Source organism: Vulpes vulpes, chromosome 6 (assembly GCF_048418805.1).
Source record: "Vulpes vulpes isolate BD-2025 chromosome 6, VulVul3, whole genome shotgun sequence".
NCBI lineage: Eukaryota > Metazoa > Chordata > Mammalia > Carnivora > Canidae > Vulpes > Vulpes vulpes.
Window position 1 is genome coordinate 77,726,932 of NC_132785.1, and position 12,313 is coordinate 77,739,244.

General features: G+C 48.8%; 1 protein-coding gene across 4 annotated transcripts; it reads left to right on the forward strand.

Annotated features, from left to right (window-relative positions):
* Positions 1 to 6,034: 6,034 nt before the first annotated feature.
* Positions 6,035 to 11,537, forward strand: SSTR1 (somatostatin receptor 1). Of its 4 annotated transcripts, none has more exons than XM_026019043.2 (3): positions 6,035 to 6,127; positions 6,317 to 7,124; positions 7,955 to 11,537. In XM_026019043.2, the coding sequence occupies exon 3, from the start codon at positions 8,022 to 8,024 to the stop codon at positions 9,087 to 9,089; it is 1,068 nt and encodes a 355-aa protein (XP_025874828.1). In that variant the 5' UTR covers positions 6,035 to 6,127; positions 6,317 to 7,124; positions 7,955 to 8,021; the 3' UTR covers positions 9,090 to 11,537. The 4 variants fall into 4 exon arrangements, with proteins under 4 accessions (XP_025874828.1, XP_025874829.1, XP_025874827.1 ...); XM_026019044.2 differs by lacking the exon at positions 6,035 to 6,127 and having other exon boundaries at positions 6,249 to 6,453; positions 6,973 to 7,124; XM_026019042.2 differs by lacking the exon at positions 6,035 to 6,127 and having other exon boundaries at positions 6,249 to 7,124.
* Positions 11,538 to 12,313: the final 776 nt, after the last annotated feature.

Consider the following 12,313-nt stretch of genomic DNA (forward strand, 5'->3'; position numbering starts at 1 on the left):
TAGACTTTTCATGCTTAGCAATGTCTTGACTATCTTTCTGTGTCAATAATAATTCACCTGCAACACCATTTTTAGTATTTAGTTTCCATTCTATTGTATTAAATGCAAGAAATATATTAATGCCTCTTTTGCCCCATCCAGTTTTTTGCTGTTAGAAGTATAATAGACTACTACTGTTTACTGGTGGATTGGGCCCAGATGTCACACAGGCCAACCACAGTTCCATAGCACCCCATGCTCCACATCTTCCTCCAAGGGCCTGAACTGCTTCACATGCTCTGTTGGAAAACACCTTCCCCCACCATGTGCTCCTTTACCTTCGCATCACTCAGTGCCTCTCAAGCATCATCTTCTTCCCTTCCCTTTCGGTCCAACCTAGGTCAAATACACCCAGCCTCTCTAGCAATCTCTGGCCTCTCATCTCTATTTTTCTTCTTAGGACTTATCACCAAATGCAATTCCACTACCCATAAGTCTACTTGCTTACTCTCCTTCTGTCTCTTCTAGAAGTCTATAGGAAACTACTTAATCTTTGCCACTATATTTCCAGCACCTAGACCAGTGTCTGCCACCCAGTGGGCACTCAATAAATATTTGTTAAGTTAATGAATAAATTATTTGGCTTTGATTAAACCAGCATTATTCATACATAGTGGAATTATGATATTTATTTTTAGTACCTTGTTATTAAGAAATGGGGGCAAAAAGGGACACCTGGGTGGCTCAGTGGTTGAGTGGCTGCCTTTGACTGAGGCCATGATCCTGAGGTCCTGGAATCGAGTCCCGCATCAGGCTTCCTGCAGGGAGCCTGTTTGTCCCTCTGCCTATGTCTCTGATCTCTCTGTGTGTCTTTTATGAATAAATATATAAAATCTTAAAAAACAGAAATTGAGGCAAAAAAAATGACTATACATAACACAGCTATGAAATTCAGTCTGTTCTACTATAGTCTGAATTTCACTTCTCTGATTTTTTTAATCACAGGATACAGTATTAGAAGCCAATGTATTGGTAAATTGCATAAGCAGAGAAATTTCAGTTCACCCAGGACGTCAACAAGGAATGGTAATTTCTTATTCTAGGCCAGGTGGTCCTTCCTGGATTGTGCTATCTTCTTGCCTCCCTCTTCTGACAAGAAAGGAAGAATCAAGCTTGTCACATAGGCTGTTTCTTCCCCAAGGACAAAATAAAATACCACCCCATGTTACCTGGAGAAAGAAGAGCAGAGGCAGGGCCTGGCTTTGGGGAGAAAGCCCACCCTCAGAAAGAGAAAGATGAGTGGCCATCCAGGAGTTCTCTTTCTAGACCAATCTCAGTGGTTCTGAGCCTGCCTTCTGAGTCCGTAGCTCATGGACATATTGCCCCATTCCTCCTATCTCTGGTAGAAGATAGAGATGTATTCAACACAAACCCATTATTGACAGTTCCACCTTCCACTTACAAAAAAAAGAGAAGATCAGTCATTTAGTTGTCCCGTGTCATCTAAGTAAAGCAGTGTTTTGGTCCTAGTCTCCTGCCTCAACATACTTAAAATGAGAACAAAGTGGCAGTATCGCAGTGGCAGGTATTGTGATGACTACAAAGATTTAAATCACTCTCTAATTATATGCCTTTTTGTTTTTAATTAAGAACAAAACTTTTTATATCTTAAAAAATAAAAGATAGCTTCACAGGTTTCATCTACAAAGCTGTCTTTGCTTCCCACAGCCAGTTTTTTTTTTTTTTTTTTTTTTTTTTGCTGGCTTTGGGCTCTTCCTTAGATGAAACCGATTGACAGATCAGCCCACTCCAAAGAAACAACCCTTTCTCAGGGAATGAGTGATTTGCTGTAACTGTTTAAATGCTCTGCTTAAGGGCAGCCCCGGTGGCGCAGTGGTTTAGCGCCGCCTACAGCCTGGGGTGTGATCCTGGAGACCCACGTCAGGCTTCCTGCATGGAGCCTGCTTCTCCCTCTGTCTGTGTCTCTGCCTCTCCCTCTCTCTCTCTCTCTCTCTCTCTCTCTTCCTGTGTCTCTATGAATAAATAAACAAAATCTTTAAAAAAAAATGCTCTGCTTAAAATCAAACATCAATTAAAAGAAACAAAAATGTGGTCTTGTGACTTTGAAGGAATTTTTGTAGTTTCTGCTAAAAAGAATAACGTCAACAAATTTTGATAAAATTGTTCGAAATTAAATTGAGCTGGAAATCCTTGACTAACAGATGACATTAGAGAAAAATGTACTACTGGTAAGGATTACTCAAAATAATCTGAGTAACATGCACCTGCTTTTGTTCTTTGCTCTATTTTTATTTTTTCATTGATAATAATGAATACTTTCCCGTATGTGCTGAATTCTTGTTATTAGAAATAGTATCCAGTAGTAGAGAATCCATAGGAGAAAATGTGAGTTGTTGCACCATGTGTGTCTTTTTTGAAAGCACAAAAATGACTCTGTCGTGCTGTTTCACAGAAGAGGCAATAGGAAAATCAGCAGGCCAGGGTGAGTTGCTGAGATTGGTGATGAACTGAACCACAGGCAACCAGGGCTGCTGTGAAGCAAGGGGGCATCCCTGGAAAATGAGGTCCAGGATTCTTCCTTAGTTTCATCACCACTTTTGCACTCTGGTTAACTTTCTTATCAGACTGTCATCACATTAACTGCTTGGTGGCAGATGGTCTTTAAGTGACACATACCTTTGCTGAGGGCCATATTGCTGAATGGTGCTTGCCCCTTATCGCCAGCTTGGTCCCATCTGTCCAGACAGGTGTTTGTAAACACAACTGTGATGATGCTAGTGCAGAGCACATTCCAGAAAGTGTTCCTTTTAATCCCTGGCCTAACCAGCACTTTACCACTACATTGATTAGAGAAACTCATTTGAAGACCACCATAGGCTTCAGTTGGAAAAATCACATTATTAATGATTTGACAGAAGCAGAGTTTGAGCTCCTGTTAATTACTATTCCACCAAACCAACTGAGACTCAGGACTGCAATTAAAAGAAACGATCTTCCACATATAATGGCTTTCACACTGCATGATGCTATTAAATAACCATCATTAGCTACTAAAGTACGTACCACCCATTTTTTCAGAGCCTTTTCTCTGCCAAGAAATTTAAGACCAAGAATGATCAATGAAGGAATCATCAGCATGATCATTGTTGATACAGGACATGCAAATTGAAATTGTTCAGAATGATTTAAATGTATAATAAATTATTACAGATGATGATATTACACAGATATTAAAACTTTTCTTGCAAGAGGCCGGAAGTTCACTTCTTTGTATCTACATCTTATGGGTTGGAACAAAAGAAAGATATTATCTATGGCATACCTCAGAAAAATAAACTAAGCCGGTGTTTGGCAATTTTCCAGGTACCGTGCTGGGTGCTGGGGATATAAAGATAAGTAAAATATAGCCACTGTTCTCAGCAAGCTTACAGATATAGAAGGAAGGAGAGATAAGTATACAAAGAAATCACAGCACAGTGTGATAAATACAGTAATCCAAGTGTGCACCTGGTACCTGATAGCATAGGAGAGTGTAACTTGTAAGAGTACTGAGATGGGGAAGAAAAACTGTTCACTTAAGAATCTGCAACTCCCTAAGTTAGAACTTTTCCTTCTCCCCTTTGTGCAGGCAGCCTTCATTTTCTTCTCTCCTATCTAGAAATGTTCATATTACAGAAGCATAGAAAAGATAATAACCAAAGAGGGGAAGACTACAGGATGGTTAACTTTCACAGGGAAAACAAGCCTATCCTAAGCTTTTCTAGGCTTTAGATTTGTGATAAAAAAAAAAAAAAAGTTTGGGGGCACCTGGGTGGCTCAGTGGTTGAGGGTCTGCCTTCAGCTCAGGTCGTGATTTCGGGGTCTTGGGATCAAGTCCTGCATCAGGCTCCCACTGGGACCTTGCTTCCCTCTCTGCCTATGTCTCTGCCTCTCTCTCTCTCTCTCTGTGTGTCTCTCATGAATAAATAAATAAAATATTTTTAAAAACAAATAAAATAAAAAGTTTTTAAACAAGATACGAAGACTGTGGAGTTCTGACTTCTCTTAGGCTGTGTTCCTTACACATTATAACAATGCCATGCCCACATTAGCGTTCCAGTTTCATTAAGAGACATTAAATTAAGGTCTGAGAGGCAGGCGCATTCCTAACTGGGCTCCTGTTCCTAATATAATTTCAAAACAGCTGCAACCCCAACCTCATATTATTTAGCCCAGATATGCTGTCTTTTGCTGGATTGCTTTGTTTGTTCATGGATTAATTTACAGATACATTGTTAAGAAATATGTGACTGAAATGAATCCATAACACAACATGGCTCATACCCATCTCGATCACTCTCTTTTTACTGAAGTAAAAGTCACATGCTATGAAAATCATAATGTTAACCATTTTGAAATGCACAATTCCATGGCCTTTGGTACATTCACAGTGTACAACCACCACCATTATCCAACTCCAAAACATTTCTATCACCCAAAAAAGAACCCCTGTACCCATTAAGTAGTCATTTTCCATTCCTTCTCCCCTCAGAGCCTGCCAACCTCTAGGCAGCTTTGTCTCTATGGATTTGCTTGTTCTGGATGTCTCAGATAAATGGAATTACACAATACATGACTTTTTCTGTTTTGCTCCCTTCACCGCATGATGTTTTCAAGGCTCACGTATGTGTGCTTCATTCCTTTTTGTGGATGAATAATCTGTTGAGAGGATGTACTACACGTTGTTTATCCATTCATCAGTTGATGGATATTTGGGCTTGACTTTTTGGCTATTATGAATGGTGTTGCTATGAACATTAGTGTACCAATTTTTGTTCAAACGCCTATTTGCAGGGTTTTTTTGTGTGTGTGTGTGGGGGGGAGTACCTAGGGGCAGGATGTTGCTGGTCATATGGAATTCTATTTAACTTTTTGAAAAATCGATAACATTCTAAAGCTGCTGCATTATTTTTTATTTCCATCAGCAACATTTAAGGTTTCCAATTTTTCTACATGCTGGCCAACATTTTTTTTCCTTTAAAAATTATTATAGCCATTCTATATTAGAGATATTTAATGGGGTGTAAATGATATTTCCTTGTCAATCTTTTTTATAGATAAGTAATTCATCATAGAAACCACTTCAGAAAGAAGCAAGCAAACAAACAAACAAACATCTTCATGTCAGGTCTTAAGTTTTCTTCTTTGGTATATAAGACTACCACTAAATGGAGAGGAGATTTTTCTAAGGTGAGCTGCGAAGTGAACATATGAGATCTGAACAACAGAGCTGTGCTTTACTGGCTCCCATCACCTACTCCCCCTGGAGTAACCATGATCAATGCCAAGGCATTTAAATGATGACTGTTGAAATGTCAGCCCCCTAAAGAATAGCCAGGTGTCTTTAGTCAGTGATTGGCAAAGAGGCATCTAAACCATTATGAGGCTTGGCTTGTAAAAAAGCTCTTCTGGGGGAAAAAAATGGCCATTTAAAAAAAAAAAAACTTGATGAACATTCTTTTTTTTCCTCTCCATATGTTCAGTATTTTTTAAGGAAGATAAAACACAACTAACCATCAATTCCACATCCCATTTTCGTAAAAGGTAAAAAGTAATTTGTTTAGATAAAGTAATGGGTTAAACAGCTTGGGCCTTATGAAATTTCAAATTCTTTCCTAGCACATTTCTCATTAATAATTCAGTGTCCATTGTACACCTTCCTAGGAGGGCCTGACATAATTTATCTTTGACTGGTATAATCAACACACTACAGAAGTCATTCTTTCCCCTTCAGGAGCATTTAGGTTCAGGAACTAAAACACATATAGGCAGAAGATTGCCCATACAAAACAAGGGGCGATAGGAATTATACCCGCCCCCCCCCCCCCCCCCCCCCCCCCAGGTTCTGCATCCATTTCTTCATGCTGAACTGTCTGGCACAAATAGCTTCAGTGAGGAGTTGAGTTTCTGTTTCAGATTGCTCTCCTGAGTGCAAACTGTAGTGATGGGGGCGCAGGGGGGGGGGTGGGCAGGGACCTGAGACCCAGGGCACCATGGGCACCCCACCTGGTTGAAAGGAAGGAGGAACTAACAAGAAACTGAAGACAAAGCTCAGGCTTGAAAGAGGCCCAGCCCTAGTCTGCTGCAGGTCAGTCTTCCTGGGGGCACTTCAGAGAAAGACCTGATGGGTTTTGCAAAGGGACAGGAGGGCTGGGTGGAGTGATCCTTCCTTGGACTGGAACCAGTAGAAAGCCAAAGCGAGCCTAGACTAGGGATGGTGGGAAGTCCCAGAGGTGGTTAAAAATCACGGTGATTGAACATTCGTCCTTCCGCACAGAAACCATTCAACCCTTAAATGGAGCAAGCGAGTTTTAGGCGTGCCTACATCGATTGATTTCCGTCTCTTACAAGTTTCGGAAAGTAAACCAGAACGGGGTCACACGTCCAGGGGCCTCAGAAAAGGCTGAAACCCAGGTAAGTCGCGGAAAGCCCCGGAGGTCTTCCTGCCCGTTCGTGGGGCTGGTGCCGGGGCTGGTCACCCGCACGGCGGGCCGCGCGTGGGTTTCGCGGAGCTGGCGTCCTCGCTCCCCCGGGGCTTCACGCTCTCCTCCCCCGGGGCCGCCAACTCTCCCGGGTACAAAGTACAGCGGGGACGCAGGCGGAGCCTTTCGGAGCGGCGCAGCCATCTCCCTCCGGCGAACACCTAGATGGATTTCCAGTCCCGCGCCTGGCACGTTGGGGAGGGAGCCTCCGGCTCCTGCCGCGCTCCCCGCCGCGCTCCCCGCCGCGCGGCCTCCTTTCCGCGGCCCAGATTCCTCTGGGAGGCGCAGGGGGCTCTGGGCACTACAGGCTTTATTCGGAGACTCGCAGGGGTTCACTCGCGCCCCTAAATCCCTCCCGCCGGCGAAGAGCTGCCTGCGGTGTTGTAAGGCAGGATCTCCTCACGCGCGCGCGGCGTGTGTCCTTCCTCCTCCTAACCCCGCTCTGGGTCAGCCGCAGCGACTCTAAGACTGTCTGCGTGGGCGCCTTGCGCGGGTCCAGCCCGGGGACCGGAGTCGCACCGCGCGAAGGACGTCACGGGGCCGCCAGACCGCGCAGCACCTGCCCGGGCCTCTACGCGTCGGGCCGGAGGTGGAGCGCCCTGGGTAAGGGGGACCCACAGCTTCCGCGGCGGGCCTGGAGGGGCAGGGCGAGCGCGCGCGGGAGGTGGGGGTCAGGGCCCGGGACGAGCGCCGAGGAGCGGAGTTGGGGGTGTCTCAGGACGGGGCAGCAACTGAGGGAAACTGAGCTGAACTCCAGACAGACATCTGTGCCTGGGGTCTGCTTCCCCGGACCGGAGCCGGGTGGGGTGGGGTGGGACGATTCTACACCTCCGGTTCCCACCCACCCTCCAAGAAGGCGTTGCCCCTGAGGTGGGTACAGGGTACTGCAGGGGAACCCCCTCCCCAGAAGCAGCTGCCAGAGTTGGTCAGAGCACAGCACCGGGAAGGAAACGCGCTGGGCGAGGGGTGGGAAACCACCTATACCGCCTCCCGCATCTCCCCCCACCCCCACCCCCACCCCTCCCTTTCCGTAGCTGCTGACGCGCTGGTGGTGTCTATTAATCATTCACCAGCCCAGAGCCGCGCCACTTAATGGCTGTGCGGCGCGGGGCTCCAGCCCGCCGGCCGCGGCTCTCGGCGCTCGCGTGTGCCCGGGCGCCCCGCAGCCGCCAGCCGCCAGCCGCCGCCGGGCAATGCGCCCCGCCGGCGCGCGTCCGAGCCGAGCCTCCCGCGGCCGCCGCGTGCTCCCCCGGGGGCCCGGCAGCAGCGCGCTCCGGGCGGGCGGGCGGGCGGGGCGCCGAGTGAGCGCGCGAGCGGCGCGGGCGCGGGCGCGGGCGCGGGCGCAGGGAGAGCGCCCGGCCCGGGCGGCCCCGCCGGCCCCCGTCAGCTGAAATGTTCCCCAATGGCACTGCCTCCTCTCCTTCTTCTCCTAGCCCCAGCCCGGGCAGCTGCGGGGAAGGCGGCGGCAGCAGGGGCCCCGGGGCCGGCGCCGCGGACGGCATGGAGGAGCCGGGGCGAAACGCGTCCCAGAACGGGACCTTGAGCGAGGGCCAGGGCAGCGCCATCCTCATCTCTTTCATCTACTCCGTGGTGTGCCTGGTGGGGCTGTGTGGTAACTCCATGGTCATCTACGTGATCCTGCGCTACGCCAAAATGAAGACGGCCACCAACATCTACATCCTGAACCTGGCCATCGCCGACGAGCTGCTCATGCTCAGCGTGCCCTTCCTGGTCACCTCCACGTTGCTTCGCCACTGGCCCTTCGGCGCGCTGCTCTGCCGCCTCGTGCTCAGCGTGGACGCGGTCAACATGTTCACCAGCATCTACTGTCTGACTGTGCTGAGCGTGGACCGGTACGTGGCCGTGGTGCACCCCATCAAGGCAGCACGCTACCGCCGGCCCACCGTGGCCAAGGTGGTGAATCTGGGCGTGTGGGTGCTCTCGCTGCTGGTCATTTTGCCCATCGTGGTCTTCTCGCGCACAGCGGCCAACAGTGATGGCACGGTGGCCTGCAACATGCTCATGCCCGAGCCCGCCCAGCGCTGGCTGGTGGGCTTCGTGTTGTACACGTTTCTCATGGGCTTCCTGCTGCCCGTCGGGGCCATCTGCCTGTGCTACGTGCTCATCATCGCCAAAATGCGCATGGTGGCTCTCAAGGCCGGCTGGCAGCAGCGCAAGCGCTCGGAGCGCAAGATCACCCTGATGGTGATGATGGTGGTGATGGTGTTTGTCATCTGCTGGATGCCCTTCTATGTGGTGCAGCTGGTCAACGTGTTTGCCGAGCAGGACGACGCCACGGTGAGCCAGCTGTCGGTCATCCTGGGCTACGCCAACAGCTGCGCCAATCCCATCCTCTACGGCTTCCTTTCGGACAACTTCAAGCGCTCTTTCCAGCGCATCCTGTGCCTCAGCTGGATGGACAACGCGGCCGAGGAGCCTGTCGACTACTACGCCACGGCCCTCAAGAGCCGCGCCTACAGCGTGGAGGACTTCCAGCCCGAGAACCTGGAGTCGGGCGGCGGCGTCTTCCGCAATGGCACCTGCACGTCTCGGATCACGACTCTCTGAGCCTTGGCCACGCGACGGCCCTGCGCACGGGAGGAGGAAGATGAGGAGGAAGGGAGGCCGGGTGCGAGAGGTGAAAGTATCCCAGGCGCCTGGGTGTGGCGGGGGCAACGTGGGGCCACGGCACTGCGTGCGCGTGGGGGGGAAAGTGGCGCGACGAAGGTGGCACCGGGCACTTGGCTAACAGATGGGGAAGGCTGCTGGCTCCTGTCTCCTGTCGGCTACTTTCGGCCCCTCCTCCTCGGCGCCAGCACTGCCTCGCCCCTCTGTGCTCCCCACTCTGTAACTTCGATCTTTCCTTCCGCCCCGTCCTGCAGGTGCAGATCATGAACTCATACACGTCGTCAACTCAGCCTGACTGTGGGCCCGGCCAGCCGCTATTTTTGTTTAAGCGGAGCCTCGGTTACCGCCACGGGCTGCCCGCGGGGTGAGTCCCCAGCTCGCCCTCAGCCCCGCCCCGCCCCGCCGCGCCCCTCCGCCCGCCGGGCTCCGCGGGGTGCCCCTAGCGGAGCCTGGGGAATCGCCGCTCTCCCCTTGCTCAGCCCTGGTGAAGGCAAGTAGGACCCGAAAGGAGCTGGGCGGTTGGTCTTTCCTCCTGCTCTCGGGTGAGGTCGTGCCCTGCCCGGAACCCCCGCGCCTCTTCCACTCCACCCGCGGCGGAGCCAGGGGCTTAGTGAAATCGGCCCCGCGCTTCGAACCGCAGGCGGTTCTGCAGCCCCCGGCAAACCCCCCTCTTGGAGCAAAAAGGAACTGACAGCAAGCGAGCGACCCGGGAGTTTTGAGAAGGTTCCAGGGTTTGGCAGGGAAGCGAAACCACCCTCTTTCCCGCCCCGCTACCGGCGCTTTTGAGTTCAGAGCCAGCGCGGGGCACTCCCGGGGCAGCGTCCGCCGGGCAGGGCCGGGCAGGGCCGGGCAGGGCCGGGCAGGGCAGGGCAGGGCAGGGCAGGGCGCGCTCTCTCCGCCGCCCCCGGGGCCTGTGCGGCCACTAGAGTCGCTCCCGCGCCGAAGCTTCAGGCGGTGCAGATGGGAGAGCAGCAGCGGACTCGGTTTCCTGCCCCGGCTTGTCGCGAAGCCCAGGCACCCGGGCCAGGACCCCGGTGGCGCCTTCGGGGCCTCGGCCAATCCCGAGCGCATTGCTGCCGCCCACGGGCTAAAGAGCGCCCGCGGCCCGCCTGGCCGCTGAAGGTTGCTGCCTTTCAAGCGGTGCCTAATAAGTTCTTTTCTTGTTTGACATATTTATTTATTTATTTGTGATGTTGGAAGATGTGTCTGTGCTTTGCTTTTCCCTATTTGCCTAGCCCAGGGCCTTTTCTTCAGGACCCTGGGCGCGGGGGTGGGGACAGGGGTGGCAGTGAGGAGGTGGGGGTCTTTTTGTGCCGAAAGACCCCTCAAAACCTCTCCTCTTTGTTGGGCATTCTTTCCTTATCTTTTTATTTTTGCTTGTGTTCAGTGAAGTTTGGAGGTTCTTTTATACTTTTTCTTATGTAGTCTCGTTTGTCTTAATAATAAATAAATAAATGATAATGTGGGTTAGCCACCTCCCAACGCAGAGTGGAATGTCCTGAATTCCTTTCAGCATTACCCTATGTGCGATTTTATTTATTTATTTATTTATTTTTTACATATTACGCATATTTATCTTGCTCCATTGTCGTAAATCCATGAAACAATGTGAGGCTGGCGGGAGCACTTGCAGATATGAGTGTTCAAGAAAGCACTCAAGTCTGGAGCTGAGAAATCTGATGCAGACAGATCTTAATCAGTGCTGAGAATGTCCCTCCCTGTTTATGTCCCTGCTTCTTCTGGGTTCCAGCATAGGCCATTCTAATACACAATCTAGTTAACATTGTCACTTCTTTTGAACACATTGAAAGTAGTTTGTGTCTATGTTTCAATCTTACCAATTATATTGGAAGCCTTAGCAGGGCAAGGACCAATAATTTTACTTCTGTGTATTTCCTGTATTGCTTTAGTATGCTGGCATGTACATAGTAGGCACTAAATACATGTTTGCTGGTTGGTTGTTTAAGTAGGCCAGAGTGTATTACAACCATTGGAAATACCAAGTCTGGGGCTGTCAGGTTCTCTCACTGACATGATACACAGTGGTTGAAATCACTACGGAAAAAAAAAAAAATGTTTTGTGTAATATTTGCTTCAAGAACATTGTGCTTTCCTGAAAGCAGTGGCCAAGAGTAAAAATGTCTCTAATGTTTTGTTTAAAAAAATGAACAAATACACACTTTTGGTTCTACATCATAAAGTTTAGGTCTGTTCCTTAATGATAATATATATTATTACTCCTTTGGAAAATGGATTTTTAATGGTTAAGAACAATGAAATTTATGAATCTTAAACATTATCCTCTTAAGGGGATACAAATCTAGTGCTCTTAAACCTGTTACCATTGTAATATTAACTAAATAAACAAATGTATTATGTTGTTGCAAATTGTCTGACTTTGCCTTTTGAATTTTACTGTTTCAGGGGATTATTTAAAAACACATATACATGGGCTTGGTTGCTTTGTGTCTCACTTAGGTTGTAAGAAAAAAGTTTCCAGATTACGTTTGGACATTTTACCAAGATTGGGGTTATACTTTGAATTTTTTTTTTTTAAAGAAAAGTCTGTTAGTTCAGAGGAAGAGGAAAAACAATTTTGAGTCAATATGAATAGGAAGCAGTGCAGTGGCCTATACTATATGGTTTGCTGTTGTCACCAAATTCACTAGATGGTATCTCAATCTCTCACAGATTAAATTACTGTCTGCCCTCATTTATGACCTCAGGCTTTGTTGTGGGAGCTAAATAATTGCTGACTTACATCCTAGGGAGAGATAAGAGAGAAAAAACTGGAGAGAGAGAGACACACACACACAGAGAGAGAGAGAGAGAGAGAGAAACAGAGACAGAGACAGGGAGAGGGAGAGATTGCCTAAAGATGTTCCAGAGAAAATGGATTAAATAAATAGAAAATCAGATTTCATCATAAGAGAGTCATATTTTATGCTTTGTTCAGTGATGGCCGTTTCTATCCCAAGAAGAATTTAAGGTCGTATTAGAGGAATTTTTTTAACAGACTTTATTTTTTAGAGCAGTTTTCTTTTCATAGCAAAATCAGTGGAAAGTAACATTTTCCAAGCAGGCAATAGCAGTGATTCCAGAACCAGAGTGATGGGTGGGAAAGTTAAAAAAACTCCAAATGCCCTGTAACTCTAGGCTTTATA